The 15,975-nt window shown below is 44.8% G+C and overlaps 1 protein-coding gene across 1 annotated transcript in view; it reads left to right on the plus strand.

Moving 5' to 3' along the window:
* mfsd12a (major facilitator superfamily domain containing 12a) overlaps positions 1 to 15,975 on the plus strand; it is a 54,317-nt gene that overhangs the window by 22,558 nt on the left and 15,784 nt on the right. The window contains exons 2-8 of the mRNA XM_055658544.1: positions 2,403 to 2,613; positions 4,178 to 4,295; positions 8,074 to 8,268; positions 9,391 to 9,483; positions 11,110 to 11,202; positions 12,056 to 12,223; positions 13,250 to 13,344. Coding sequence (XP_055514519.1) covers positions 2,403 to 2,613; positions 4,178 to 4,295; positions 8,074 to 8,268; positions 9,391 to 9,483; positions 11,110 to 11,202; positions 12,056 to 12,223; positions 13,250 to 13,344 — 973 coding nt within the window. The remainder of the gene's footprint in view (positions 1 to 2,402; positions 2,614 to 4,177; positions 4,296 to 8,073; positions 8,269 to 9,390; positions 9,484 to 11,109; positions 11,203 to 12,055; positions 12,224 to 13,249; positions 13,345 to 15,975) is intronic.

The following is a 15,975-nucleotide window of genomic DNA, read 5'->3' on the forward strand; positions in this document are numbered from 1 at the left end:
CATTATAACCCCAAGAAATTTATTTTCATTAACTCGTTCAATTTCAACCCCATTTATCTTTATATTTGCTTGTGTAATTGCTCTGCAATTACCAAATAACATTATTTTGGTTTTGCTCAAGTTTAATGATATTTTGTTCCTGTCAAACCATGTTTTCAGTTTGCCCATTTCTTTTGTTATTTTGTCCAGTAGTTGTTTTAAATTCTCCCCAGAACAAAAAATATTTGTGTCGTCTGCAAACAAGACCAGCCTCAAGGCATTGGACACATTACAAATGTCGTTTATATACATGATGAATATTTGTTCGGCACGGACTAGAAGGGTCGAGATGGCCTGTTTCCGTGCTGTAAATTGTTATATGGTTATATGAATAGTTTTGGACCCAACACTGACCCCTGGGGGACACCACAAGCAATGTCCAAACATGTAGAACTGTAGCTACCCAGCTTCACAAACTGTTGCCTGTTACTTAAATAACTTTTTATCCAATCCAGTACTAGACCTCTGATGCCATACCTTTCTAATTTTTTTAATAAAATATCATGATTGATCGTATCAGATGCTTTCTTTATATCAATAAATATCCCAGCTGCATATAGTTTATTGTCAATAGCGTTTGTGATATCTTCAATTGATTCTATTATTGCAAGTGATGTTGATCTGTTTGATCTGAATCCATATTGACTTTCAGTGATTAATTCATGCTTTTCTACAAATATGTCTAGTCTATTGTTGAACATTTTTTTCTAGTATTTTGGAGGATTGAGGGAGTAAAGAAACAGGTCTATAGTTTGTGAAATTATGCTTGTTCCCAGTTTTGTATATTGGTATGACTTTTGCTATTTTCATTTTGATTGGAAAAGTACCGGTTTGGAAAGATAAATTACAGATGAATGTTAAAGGTTTGGAAATCCGCTCAATGACCATCTTAACTAACGACATGTTCAGTATATTGTTGCATATCCTTTACATGCAATAACTGCTTGAAGTCTGTGATTCATGGACATCACTAGTTGCTGGGTGTCTTCCCTGGTGCTGTAATGCAACAACTCAACCACTGTGCTGCCTCTTTCTTGACAATCGTGAACTTGGCTCATCTGCAAACTCCGCTTGTACTAAATCAAGAAAAGCGATTCAATTGAAAAAAAATTGTTCAGCTAAGCCTTTAGTGTCTTTTTCTTTTGCAGTTCTGTGGAGTGCATCATTAGCTGATTAGCCGTGCACTTTGACCAAACCATAAGTAATTCCTGCTATTTTCCCTGGATGGATAAAGCCCTGCACAAGACCAGTCTCTTCAAACGACAAAACTGTGAATTCTTTTGTAACACGTCTCATGAGTTCAGCTCCAAGTCCACGGTAATTCCCTGCGGGGATCAATTTGCTAGGCGGTGGAATAGTGTTTCGATGACTTGTTAGATTGGATTATACTGTCCTGTCACACTATCAAAGGAAACATCTTGGGAGAAAAATTGATTTTAGGGTTTTGTACCAAATGTCATCTTTGTCTTCAAAAGAAATCGCCAGAGAAAAAAAAAATGCTCTTTGGTCTTTAAGATACTTTGGTGGCCCCCTTCTGGATTTGAACCGAGCTATAGGACTAATAAATAGTCAATTCTCCCCTCCCTGTCCCTTTTTTCTGCTTTCCCTTGTACCCCTGTTACCTAGCTTCCTCCTTTCACGACTGAAATGACCATTTACAGAGACATCTGAATTACTGAGGATTCACTGGGGTTAATCGCTATTGAATTTAAAGATGTATCATAGAAATCGGCCCTTTGGCACACAGTGTGCACGCTGGCCAGCGATTATCCTTTCACATTCGTTTAATGTTATCCCACTTTCCCATCCACTCCTCGCACAGCCGGGGTAATTTACAGCGCCCAACTAACCTACAAACCTGTATGTCTTTGGGATGTGGATGGAAACCAGAGCAGCTGGAGGAAACCCACGTGATCTCGGAGAGCGTGCAAACTCCACACAGACAGCATTCAAGGTCAGGATCAAACCCCAGTCTCTGGCGCTGTGAGGCAGTGGCTCGATGCTGCGCAATGCTGGTACCAAACTAAAGACAGACACAAAAAGCTGGAGTAAGTCAGCATCACTGAAGAGAAGGAATAGGTGATGTTTCTGAAGAAGGGTCTCTACCGGAAACGTCAGCTATTCCTTCTCTACAGAGTTGCTGCCTGTCCCGCTGAGTTACTCCAGCTTTTTGTGGCTACGTTCGGTTTGAACCAACATCTGGAGTTCCTTCCTCTGCACTGGAGCCAAACTGTTACAACATTTGATTCAAAATGGTATTTATCCCGTGATACTGTTGGAATACATGATTGTTTTTGGAGTTGTGTTCTTGAAGTTGCCCACTCTACTGGTTATTTTACCCATTGTCTTTTTCTTTTTGACAGGAAGCACGTGTGTCATTCTGTCTTTTCCCTTCATCTTTAACCCGCCAGTGGGCACTAGCGCAGGTGTCTCACAGTGGATTGAACTTGTTTACTTCATTCCTTTCATCATCGTTTTCCAGTTTGGCTGGGCTGCGGTGCAGATCTCCCACCTGTCCCTGATACCAGAGCTCGTCGCTAACAAGCACGAGCGGGTGGAGCTCACTGCTTTCAGGTAAAACTTCAGCTCCTGACTTTCATTCTGCCCTCTGTTAAATGTTGTTAACTTCAGACTTTAGAGATGCAGACTTGAGAGATACAGCGCGGAGCAGGGCCTTTGGCGCAGCGAGTCCGTGCTGACCAGCGATCGCCCCGTACCGTACACTAACACTGTCCCAGCATTGCCACACTGTGGACAGTTTTCAGCATGAAATTTTCCCAATGGGTGAATAGTTTCAAACTTTGCATCAGGATTTTTTTTTAATTGAGCAGTTTAAAAGAAGGCACTTTTTTTTCTGACATTTTAGGTACATGTTAGTATTGTCGATCTCCTCTGTGCTTTGTTCTTTAACGTTTCGCTGCAATTTGTTGTTGTTTCTTGTGTCGGCGCTAGAATTGCTCTCTTGTCGTTGCTGGAGGACAATAAAATATAACCACTGTTGCTTGTACGTATTATTATAACACTAGGAAGCCATTGGGCCAGTTGGATCCATGCCTGCTGGTTCAACCAGAGCAACCACATCAGTCCCTTTCTCCTGCTCCTTATATCCTTTGCAGACTCCGCTCAGTCCATTACATGGATCAGACTCCCCATTATTGACTCGTCCACTCTTCACACTGCCTTCACAGTCCCGAAAATGTTTTTCCTCATTTTCTCTCCCCTCCAACCTACCTCATTGAAGACATTGCGCTTTTCCTCTGGAACATAGAAACATAGAAAATAGGTGCAGGAGTAGGCCATTCGGCCCTTTGAGCCTGCACCGCCATTCAATATGATCATGGCTGATCATCCAACTCAGTATCCTGTACCTGCTTTCTCTCCATACCCCCTGATCCCTTTAGCCACAAGGGCCACATGTAACTCCCTCTTAAATATAGCCAATGAACTGGCCTCAACTACATTCTGTGGCAGAGAATTCCAGAGATTCACCACTCCCTATGTAAAAAATGTTTTTCTCATCTCAGTCCCAAAAGATTTCCCCTTTATCCTTAAACTGTGACCCCTTGTTCTGGACTTCCCCAGCATCGGGAACAATCTTCCTGCATCTAGCCTGTCCAACCCCTTAAGAATTTTGTACGTTTCTATAAGATCCCCCCTCAATCTTCTAAATTCTAGCGCGTACTATCCAGTCTTTCTTCATATGAAAGTCCTGACATCCCAGGAATCAGTCTGGTGAACCTTCTCTGTACTCCCTCTATGGCAAGAATGTCCTTCCTCAGATTAGGAGACCAAAACTGTACGCAGTACTCCAGGTGTGGTCTCACCAAGACCCTGTACAACTGCAGTAGAACCTCCCTGCTCCTATATCTTTAACCTTAACCTACAATGCTGAGAAACTATATTCTGCACTCTTTCTTTACTCTTCCTATTGTACTTGTGTCGGGCTTGATTGTATTCAGATTCAGGTCATCCGATACCACACAAAATAAAAGCTCTTTACAGTATCTCAGTACAGGTGGTAATAATGAACCTAAACCTATAACCTTGTGTCTCCAGCCTCCCTCACGTGCCTGTCAGCTGCATGTGGAGCATGTTGATCCTATGACAACTCTCTAAGCTGTCTGCATTGTTTTTCTAGGTATGCTTTTACTGTTGTGGCCAACATTGCGGTGTATGCGATCGTGTGGGTGCTGTTTCGCTTTCAAACTGATGATGTTGACAGCAGCCTCGGCAGGCAGGACATTCCAATGTTCAGGGTGAGTTCAGCTTCTCCACTTACTTGTCTTATTTCATAATGAACCATTTTCTCCTTTCCCCGTGATCCCCTCCATCGCCCCTCCAACTTTTCAAGGATGTTGATTTTGGCAATGATTTAGTGTGAAACATCCCCCCGAGCACATTAATGCTGTTGGCAATGAGCAGCATGGTGAACCATTGGGACTGGTGACTTTAAGCAAGTTCGGTAAAGATGGTGCTAGGTAGGAGGGACAGTGGTGCAGCGGTAGAGTTGCTGCTTTACAGCGCCAGAGACCCTGGTTCGACCGTGACTATGGGCGCTGTCTGTACAGAGTTCGTAATATTCTGCCTGTGCCCACGTTGCTCTGGTTCCTGTCCACCCTCTAATGAAGTACAGGCTTGTAGGTTCATTGGCTTTGGTAAAAATTGTAAATTGTCCATAGTGTGTGTGGGATCACTTGTCGGTGGGCTGTCGGGCTGGTTTTTGCTCTGTATCTGTAAACTCTAAAGAGAGGAGGCAGGGATTGAGGACTGCACAGACCCTGGAGTGCGTGATGGATATCTGGAAGACCCCAGAAAAACTAGCAGGAGGAAGGTACATTTTTGAGATTGTGGAGAGGTCGGGAACTGAATGCAAATATTTCACAAGTAACTTTCTTCTGTCAATTTCCTCATTTGTGCAGTCTTGACATGTCAACTTCTGTTTTATGTAGAAAATATCTATGACGCTAATCAGCTGATGCTCCCACTGCCTTAATCATCGACCAGTGGAAAGGGAGTTCGGTGATCATCATGTTTTTGTAAATTCTAAATTTCTTCCCTTCCTTGCATCTGAATTCTGACTGGTTGAGAAACAGATAATGTATAGGTTTTTTCAATTAGGATTTTAAATGCCTGTTCAATACAGTTTGGCCATTGACCATTTTGCAGACTGGGAGATCGTTTAGATCTTCGGTTTCCTCCCACACTCCAAAGACGTAGAGGTTTGTAGGTTAATTGGCTTGGTGTAAATGTAAAATTGTCCCTAATGTGTGTAGGATAGTGTTAATGTGTGGGGATTGCTGGTTGGCACAGACTTGGTGGGACAAAGGGGCTGTTTCTGCACTGTATCTCTAAACTAAACTAAAATCGTGAGAGGAATGGATTGGGTAGATACAGTCTCTTGCCCAGAGTAAGGGAATCAAGGAGCAGAGGGCAGAAGTTTAAGGTGAAGGGGAAATATTTAACAGGAATCTGAGTTAACTTTTTCACACAAAAAAAAGGTGGTGGTTGTATGGAATGAGCTGCCAGAGGAGGTAGTTGAGGCAGGGATTATTGCAACGTTTAAGTAACGGTTATACGGGTACATTGATAGGACAGATTTGGAGGGATATGGACCAAACGCAGGCTGGTGGGACTAATTTTGATGCGACCTGTTGGTCGGTGTGGGCAAGTTGAACCGAAGGGCCTGTTTCCATGTGTATGGCCACCTGCTGGCTTGTGGAGTTACAGATTTACAACAATTCGTCCAAATAGGCTTCACTCTTGCAAGGTGACCGAGATGACTAAGAACAATAATGAGGCTGCCAGATTCAATTAGCAGAACTTGCAAACGGGGACTTTAATCTCGCTGTCAGGCCTGAATAGAAACTTGGACATGAAAGACAGCATCTGTTTTATGGATGTTTCAACCTCTCTGTAGTGAAATGATTTTTTTGTTTCTTTGTCAGTAATTTAAATAAGGAATATTAAATTGTCAGCTTGCTTTTGCTCCCATTTTGTTCAATGTTTTTTTTTTTAGTTTCTGTATTTTCCATGAAGTCCACTGTTTCCTAACTGGAATGGCACTGCTAGTAGAGCCGTTGCCTCGTAGTGCCAGAGACCAAGGTTCAATCTTGACTTTGGGTACTGTCTGTGTGGAGTTTGCACGTCTTACCCTGTGACCTTGTGGGTTTCCTCTGGGTGCTCCGGTTTCATCCCACATCCCAAAGACGTGTGGGTTTTCTTAAGGTTAATTGGCCTCTGAAGAATTGCCCCTGGAGTGCAGGGAGTGGATGAGAAGGACTAGTGTGAGCGATGGCCAGCATGCAATTGATGGGCCAAAGGGACTGTTTCCATGCTGCATCTAAAACTAAAACCAAAAATAATTTTCAAAAAATAGTAGATGACGGGGGGGGGGGGGGGGATCGGGTGCAGTGATTAATTAATGCGTGGTCATCTGATCCTGGTCTTGGTGGCCTGGCCACAGCGGTGAGTCTAGTGGTGATTCCTGAAATCCAATGCAGCAGCGTTTGACCTCTGGCTCTCTCCCTGACATGCATGCTCCAATGCTGACCTGTCTGGTGACTCTCTGTGGAACCACTGTGTCTGTCTGTGCCAGTGAAGCCAGCACCATTGAGGTCAGTCTGAAGAAGAGTCCTGACCTAATAAGCCGCCCATCCTTTTTCTCCATAGATGCTGCCTGGCCCACCTAGTTACTACACAGCCCTTGTGTCTGCCATTTAGACCCAGTGGAATGAGAAAGGAATCGATTATATGCCATTCCAAGGAAAGGCCAGGGCATTCCCCTCAGTGGCCAGGTCACTATTTAGCCCTCGGTTGGCATCAGTGAAGCAGACCTTCTGTCCATTATCGCAGTGTGGAGCGCACTATTGACACTGTCTGCTGCCCTGGCTTTCCCTGCATTACAACAGTAACTCTCCTTCCAAGGAAATTCACCAACAGCAACAGAAAATGGGGGGCTGGAAGGAAACAGTGATTGCTGAAAATTGGAAATAAACAGAAAATACTGGAAATGCTCAGCCAGTCAGGCTGTATCTGTGGACTTAACTGAAAAGTCTTTGAGTGAAATATTAACTCTCGACAGAAAGTTGCCTGACTTGAAAGTTGCTGAGTTTCAAAAACTTTGGTTGTAAATCAATTGTCTTGCTAAAAGTCATGTTAAGGTTGCCTTACAAATGCAAGTGTCGGCGCCCTATATGTGGCGACCCTTTGCATACTTTGTGTACGCTATGGCATTTCACTGACATGCAATATATGTTAAAGTATCAATCAATTTAGAGAATTAATAGGTTATTCTCTTTAGCTTTGCCACTACAACATTTTACTTACTGAACATTTTCACCAGATTTTACTTCATCCTGTCCCTTAATGTGGGCTTTCCTTGCCACAGAAGGCTGTGGAGGCCATGTCAATGGAACATTTTAAGGCAAACTTGGATAGATTCTTGATTAGCATGGGTGTCAGGGGTTATGGGAAGAAGTCCTCTCTCCACCACCTCCAGTTTAAATTCCATTTGGAATATTTTGGAGGACCAAGAAACCAAGAACTAAGGCAGAAGGATGGGGTTAAGAGGGAACGATAGAATATGAATGGCCTAATTTTGCTCCTATCAGCATTTTTCTCTGGAGCTAGTGTTTTGTTCCAGGTTGATTTAGTTTAGATAGAGATACAGCACGGAAGCAGGCCCTTCGGCCCACCGTGTCTGTACTGACCAGTGATCCACGCACACTAGCACTATCCTGCACACTGGGGAGAATTTACAATTTTCACCAAAGCCAATTAACCTACAAACCTGTACGTCTTTGGAATGTGGGTGGAAACCAGAGCACTCGGTGAAAACCCACGCCGGTCCCGGGGAAAACGTACGGACAGCACCCGTAGTCAGGATCGACCGGGGTCACTGGCGCTGTAAGGCAGCAACCCTGCCGCTGCGCCACCGTACCGACTTAGCCTTAACTACTCTAGTAGTAGGTTTTTTTAAATGATGGCAAAGGACACTTCACAGCTGCTTAAAACTCTGCTGTTATTTGTTTGCAGACCCTGGCTTTGGTTGTTGTTGGAATTGGCTTTGTGACTACGTTTCTGTTCCACATTGGAACTCGGGAGAAGCTACGGAATGAAGCGGAGCAGACCGCTGACGAGCATACGCCCGTCCTTGACAGTTCCAGGAAAAGCCACAGCCAACCGCTGCTCAGCTGGAAACATTGGCTGAAGGAGTTTTCTTTCTACCACGTAAGTGACCCTGTGACCTTGCGGACGGGCAGGCGGGCATGGGACTGACAGTTGATCAATAGCTGAGGAAGTCTGGCATTAATACAGTGGTGGCCCTCAGAGACGCACTACAGGAAATGACAGAGCCCACAGCACCACCACAGAAACGGGGGTGGGAGCCTTCTTGCCCGTTGACTCCATCTCCACTCACTAAGAGCAATCCAGTTTGTTCCTCTTTTGATTTGTATATAGAACGGTACAGGCCCTTTGACCCCCAATGTCAGGGCCGAACGTGATGCAGAGATATGTTGCCAGGACACGAGGGCCTGAGCTGTAGGGAGAGGTTGAGCAGGCCAGGACTTTATTCCTTGGAGCACTGGAGGATGAGGAGTGAATGTATAGAGGTATATAAGATCATGAGAGGAATAAATAAGGTAGATGTGCAGCCTATTACCAAGAGTAGGGGAATGGAGACAATAGACAATAGGTGCAGGAATAGGCAATTCGGCCCTTCGAGCCAGCACCGCCATTCAATGTGATCATGGCTGATCATCCCCAATCAGTACCCCGTTCCTGCCTTCCCCCCCCATATCCCCTGACTCCGCTATTTTTAAGAACCCTATCTAGCTCTCTCTTGAAAGCATCCAGAGAACCTGCCTCCGCTGCCCTCTGAGGCAGAGAACCAGAAGGCATTTTGGTGGTGATGGGTGACCAGATCTACATGTCTCTACAGGACATATGTAGAAATGTCCCTTTCTACAAATGTTGCTGTGGCACCTGCCTCAAACACCCCCTCTGCAAGCTTGTTCCTTATGCCCTCTGAGTGAAGGTCTTCAGAAATTCCTTGCCTCCAGTTCAAGGTTTATTATGTGCTCCAAGTTGTACAATAGTAAAATAGAAACAATTGATTTCATGACTGTACATATTTTGCCATTGATCGGGAAACTCTGGCACTGTCAACTCATCGCATGCTTTGTCTGGTCCTCCTCCCCGTCCAGTTGTGTCCTTGTCCTTCCCAAACAACCCTACTGATTTAAAAAAAAAAAAAAATTGCCCATGAATCGAAATACTAAAAGTTTTGAACTATTTGAGAGTATTGACAGGCTAGTTGGTCTTTGTTGACAAGGTTCCTTCTTTTGACAGTTGGCCTTATTGTACATGTGCACTCGGCTAATCATCAACCTCTCGCAGGTCTACATTGCGATGTACCTGACCTATACTCTACAGCTGCCAAAGGTATGTGCTATTGAATAAAAGCATCTTTATTATGAGATTGGCAAATTCCAGGTTCGTGTTTGCGGAGCTTGGTACAATGGCAAGAACATCATGCTGATGACTAACTAGGATAAGTATGCCGTGCATGGTCCTATGACCGCTTGTATCTGAGTGAGTCAAAGCCATCTAATGCAATGGGGAACTTCCACTGCTGATTTGGCCCATATTTCTCTCTTTGCTCTCCATTCAAGGCTGCTCATTTACCTGCAGTTTATGGGACCCTGCTCAAGACGGTATCATTAAGACTCAAGAATCTTAGGGTCGGGCAGAGGTAGAGTTGCTGCCTTACAGCTCCAGAGACCCGGGTTCGATCCTGGCTACGCGTGTTGTCTGTACAGAGTTTGTACGTTCGCCCTGTGACTGTGTGGGTTTTCTCCTGGTGATCCGGCTTCCTACCACGCTCCAAAGATGTACAGTTTTATAGGTTCATTGGCTTAAGTAAAATTATAAATTGCCCCTAGTGTGTAGGATAATGTTAGTGTAAGGGGCTATCACTGGTCGGCGAGGACTTGGTGGGCAGAAAAGCGTGTTTCGGTGTTATTTTGTCATTAAAGTAATTAAATGACTAGGAGCCGGGTGAATTGGTGTTTGCTGCCACCCTCTGGTCAAAGAAAGTACAGCAACCTGCTAAAGGTTTACAAAGGAAATTGATAGGGGGGAAGGTGCTAAGGGCAAAAATCGGAGAGCTGGCATTGACTTAAAGCCCTGTCCCACTGTACAAGTTCATTCAAGTGCTCTCCCGAGTTTAAAAAAAAAATCAAACTCGTGGTAAGCACGTAGAATGAACGTAGCGGATACGTCGGAGATCGGGGACGTCTCTTAGCGGCTCGTAACGCTAACGCCAGGTACTCGGGAAACGCGGTTAACTCGGGAAGTCTTGTGAAGATTTTTCAACATGTTGAAAAATGTCCACGAGAGCCACGAGTACCTACGAGCGGCTATTACTGTAAATCTCCGAGTTCGAATCAGGGCAAACCCGGGAGAACTTTTGAATTAATTCGTACCGTGGGGCAGGGCTTTAAGTCTTCTCTCCAACCCATTGTCCTCAAACATTTAGAAAAGTAGATCGGGTATATCTGCTGTATCATTCAATATTCACTTGACAGCAATTTAGTTAAAGCTACAGCATGAAAAGAAAAGGCCCTTTGGCCAACAAAGTTCATGCCGACCATCGATTACCTTTTCACACTAGTTCTATGTTTTCCCGCTTTCTCATCCACTCCCTAAATGCTGAGGGCAATTTACAGAGGGGCAAGTAACTTACAAACCCACATGTCTTTGGGATGTGGGAGGAAACGGGGGCACCCGGAGGAAACTGGCGCGTCACACGTGACAAACTTGCAAACTCCACACAGGCAGCACCTGTGGTTGGGATCAAACCGGGGTCTTTGGCGCAGTGCGGCAGTAGCTCTACCCGGTGCGCCACTGTGCCGCCTAGCACTGGAAGAAATTAGGAAGCTCTAGGTGTGCACTTTCTTGCTCCTTTTTTCTGTAGACTTTCTGCCTTATTTGTTTGCAACATGTGAATGAAATATTGATCCTATTAGATATGCAGACTTTTTAAATTCCATCTTTTTTGTTTTACAGAACTACATTGCCATGATCCCTCTGGTGATGTACATCAGTGGATTTCTCTCCTCTTTCCTCATGAAGCCTGTGAATAAATGCATTGGGAGGAATGTGAGTACTGTTAGCATTCTCAGTTGGTGTGGGATTTTTTGAAGTTGTCATTAAATACATCCTTAATTTTTTTTTTTTTCCCTACAAGAGCGGTAGGTGGGAGGATCTATCTTAGTATCGTAAATAATCAGCAAGGTATCTTTCTTCGGGGCAAGCGATTCTGCTGAATGAGCAGAAATTTAATTTAAAGCCTAGTTTAAAGTAAAACCAACTCCAACATAACTTTAGTGTAAAGAATTGTGGGCAGCATGGTAGTGCAGCAGTGGAGTTGCTGCCTTACAGCACCAGAGACCCGGATACGGGTGCAGTCTGTACGGAGTTTGTACTTTCTCCCCGTGACCACGTGGGTTTTCTCCGGGTGCTCTGGTTTCCTCCCACCATCCAAAGATGTGCAGCCTTCTCCCCATAACCCCTGATGCCCGCACTAATTAAAGAGTTTAGAGGGACGGTGGTCAAACTTGGGCAACTTGGACCAGTGTAGATGGGCGTCTTGGTCAGCATGGATGAGTTGGGCCAAAGGTCCTGTTTCTGTGGTGTTTAGCGCTAAGACAACTTCGTCTTGAAGCCAGTCTTCTCAGCAGAAAAAATCCTGCGCTGAGCCTCAGATAGACACAAAAAGCTAGAGCAAGTCAGCGGGTCAGGCAGCATCTCTGGAGAAAAGGAATAGGTGACGTTTCGGGTCGAGACTCTTCTTCAGACTGAGTCTGGGCTGGGGAAAGGGAAACGAAAGATATAGAAGTTGCAAGAGATAAATTAATGAAAGATGATATAAACGGTGATTTACCCTGTTTGTTAATGTTACCGACCTCTGGCCACTTAGTTACTCCCCTCTTCCTGTTTCCTTTTCTTGTAGATGACCTACTTCCTTGGGATTGTGATGATCCTGGTCTTCGCTTACTGGCTCTGGTTTTTTCAGATCGACAACAGCATATTCGGGGCAGCGGTCCTTCTCGGCAGCGGCTCCGCCACCATTTTGGTGACCTCTCTCTCCATGACTGCCGACCTCATAGGAGAAAACACTGTAAGACATTGGGACGCTGGGGAAAGGCTGCGTGGAATCGGGTGACTGAATAGTGCGGAGAGTGGTGGTGTTGCAGCAACTACTCTGCTGGAGAGAGGGGAATGTGTGGATGATTGTGTTGAGTCCTTTTTGTCTTCCCTTGTGAAAGCTCCGACCGTTTGCAGATGCCATCCGGTGGTGTAGCTTGTAGAGCCGTTGACCCTGGTTCGCTCCCGACCTTGGACCGCTCTCTGTGTGGAGTTTGCACGTTCTTTAATTCCTCCAGTTTCTTCTCGCCCCTAGAGTGCCCGTAGAGTGTAGGAGATGGACACAGAACTAGTGCAAACGTGTGGGCGGCGGGTGGAGGGACTGTTTTTATGCCGTGCCATTCCATTCAATTCTAAATCTCGTGTGGTGATGCAAGGAACTGCAGATGCTGGTTTACAAAAAAGGACAACATGCTGGAGTAACTCTGCAGGTCAGGCAGTATCTTTGGAGAACATGAATAGCTGATGTTTTGAGTCGGGACCCTTCTTCAGACTCTGGTCGAAAGAAAGGTCCCGACCCAAAATGTCACCTATCTATGTTCTCCAGAGATGCTGCCTGACCTGATGTTACTCCAGCACTTTGTCTTTTCAGCAATCCTGTGGCGCACGTCAAACCACAATTGGGAGGAAGCTGGGGCACCCGGAAAGACCCACGCAGTCACAGGGAGAACATACAAACGCCATACAGACAGCACGCGTAGTTAGGATCAAACCTAGGTCTTTGGTGCTGTAAGGTAGCAACACTACCACTGCGGTGCTGTTAATTTAGCTGACGACTCCATTTTTGCTGGCCTTGTACGTTTAACCCTTTTATTGCCTCCAAAGTTGGTTCTCGACCTGTCGTTAACAGATCAGTTATGCAACTTGGTGATCATTGGGCTTTTTCCACTCTTGCTGCAGATGTGACGTATTTAATGGTCGTCGGTCGTCGGTCTGTCGAACTGTTGAAGTTCACCCCCATGAGCTCAACATTGACTTGGCCTTTTCTTTCCTCTTGCAGCAAAGTGGAGCCTTTGTATACGGATCCATGAGCTTCACCGACAAAGTAGCCAACGGGCTTGGTGTGGTCATTATTCAGGCGCTCCATCCCTGCAAGTAAGTTCACCATTGAATTTTGGGACTTTTCAGCCTGATAGACAATGGGCGCAGGAGTAGGCCATTCGGCCCTTCGAGCCAGCACCGCCATTCAATGTGATCATGGCTGATCATCCCCAATCTCCAGCATAGTCGGTTGGAATGGGGAGTACTTGTGGTTTAGGCTTGTTATTGTCATATGTATGGAGGTTTAGTGAAAAGCTTTGTTTTGTAAGCGATCCAAACAGATTGGATAATACTACACATCGTCAAACTCAAGTGTAATAGGTAGAGCAAAGGGGAAGAAGATACAGAGTGCAGAATGTAGTTCTCAGCATGTGCTGGCAAGAGCAAGAACAGGAAGATACGGGACCTGAACGTGTGGCTGAGGAACTGGTGCACGGGGCAGGGATTTAGATTCTTAGATCACTGGGATCTGTTTTGGGGTAAGGGGGAACTGTACAAAAGGGACGGATTGCATCTTAACAGGTGTGGGACCAGCATTCTGGCAGGCAGATTTGCCACTGCTACACGGGTGGTTTTAAACTGAATAAGGGGGGAGGGGTGTCGAATGGGATAGTGGAGGATGGAGTTAAAGGGAAAGGGTTTCTTAAATGTGTGAGCGTAGAGACAGAGGGGTGTAAAATGAGGGTAGAAGCAATAGGTAGCAAGGTGAAAAGTAAAAGTGGCAGGCCGGCAAATCCAGGGCAAAAATCAAAAAAGGCCACTTTTCAGCATAATAGTATAAGGGGTAAGAGTGTTGTAAAAACAAGCCTGAAGGCTTTGTGTCTCAATGCAAGGAGCATTCGTAATAAGGTGGATGTTGAATGTGCAGATAGCTATTAATGACTATGATATAGTTGGGATCACGGAGACATGGCTCCAGGGTGACCAAGGCTGGGAGCTGAACATCCAGGGATATTCAATATTCAGGAGGGATAGAGAGAAAGGAAAATGAGGTGGGGTAGCGTTGCTGATTAGAGAGGAGATTAACGCAATGTAAAGGAAGGACATTAGTTTGGAGGATGTGGAATCGATATGGGTAGAGCTGCGAAACACTAAGGGGCAGAAAACGCTAGTGGGAGTTGTGTACAGGTCACCTAACAGTAGTAGTGGAGTTGGGGATGGCATTAAACAGGAAATTAGAAAGGTGTGCAACAAAGGTAAAGCAGTTATAATGGGTGACTTCAATCTGCATTTAGATTGGGTGAATCAAATTGGCAGGGGTGCTGAGGAAGAGGATTTCTTGGAATGTATGCGGGATAGTTTTCTAAACTAACATGTAGAGGAACCAACGAGAGAGCAGGCTATTCTAGACTGGGCATTGAGTAATGAGGAAGGGTTAGTTAGCAGTCTTGTTGTGCATGGCCCCTTGGGCAAAAGTGACCATAATATGGTTGAGTTCTTCATTAGGATGGAGAGTGACATCGTTAATTCAGAAACAAGGGTCCTGAACTTAAAGAAAGGTAACTTTGAGGGTATGAGACGTGAATTGACCAAGATAGACTGGCGATTGATTCTTAATGGGTTGACAGTGGATATGCAATGGAAGGCATTTAAAGACTGCATGGATGAACTACAACAATTGTTCATCCCAGTTTGGCAAAAAAATAAATCAGGGAAGGTAGTCCATCCGTGGATAACAAGGGAAATCAGGGATAGTATCAAAACAAAAGATGAAGCGTACAAATTAGCCAGAAAAAGCAGCCTACCAGAGGACTGGGAGAAATTCAGAGACCAGCAGAGGAGAACAAAGGGCTTAATTAGGAAAGGGAAAATAGATTATGAAAGAAAACTGGCAGGGAACATAAAAACTGACTGCAAAATCTTTTATAGATATGTGAAGAGAAAAAGATTAGTTAAAACAAATGTAGGTCCCTTGCAGTCAGAAACGGGTGAATTGATCATGGGGAACAAGGACATGGCTGACCAATTGAATAACTACTTTGGTTCGGTCTTCATTAAAGAAGACATAAATAATCTGCCGGAAATAGAAGGGGACCGGGGGTCAAATGAGATGGAGGAACTGAGTGAAATGCAGGTTAGCCGGGAAGTGGTGTTAGGTAAATTGAATGGATTAAAGGCCGATAAATCCCCAGGGCCAGATAGGCTGCATCCCAGAGTATTTAAGGAAGTAGCCCCAGAAATTGTGGATGCATTAGTGATAATTTTTCAAAACTCTTTAGATTCTGGAGTAGTTCCTGAGGATTGGAGGGTAGCTAATGTAACACCACTTTTTAAAAAGGGGGGCAGAGAGAAAACGGGAAATTACAGACCAGTTAGTCTAACGTCCGTAGTGGGGAAACTGCTAGAATCAGTTATTAAAGATGGGATAGCAGCACATTTGGAAAGTGGTGAAATCATTGGACAAAGTCAGCATGGATTTATGAAGGGTAAATCATGTCTGACGAATCTTATAGAATGTTTCGAGGATGTAACTAGTAGCGTGGATAGGGGAGAACCAGTGGATGTGTTGTATCTGGACTTCCAGAAGGCTTTCGACAAGGTCCCACATAAGAGATTAGTATACAAACTTAAAGCACACGGTATTGGGGGTTCAGTATTGATGTGGATAGAGAACTGGCTGGCAGACAGGAAGCAAAGAGTAGGAGTAAACGGGTCCTTTTCACAATGGCAGGCAGTGACTAGTGG

Source organism: Leucoraja erinacea, chromosome 29 (assembly GCF_028641065.1).
Source record: "Leucoraja erinacea ecotype New England chromosome 29, Leri_hhj_1, whole genome shotgun sequence".
In the NCBI taxonomy this organism is placed as follows: domain Eukaryota; kingdom Metazoa; phylum Chordata; class Chondrichthyes; order Rajiformes; family Rajidae; genus Leucoraja; species Leucoraja erinaceus.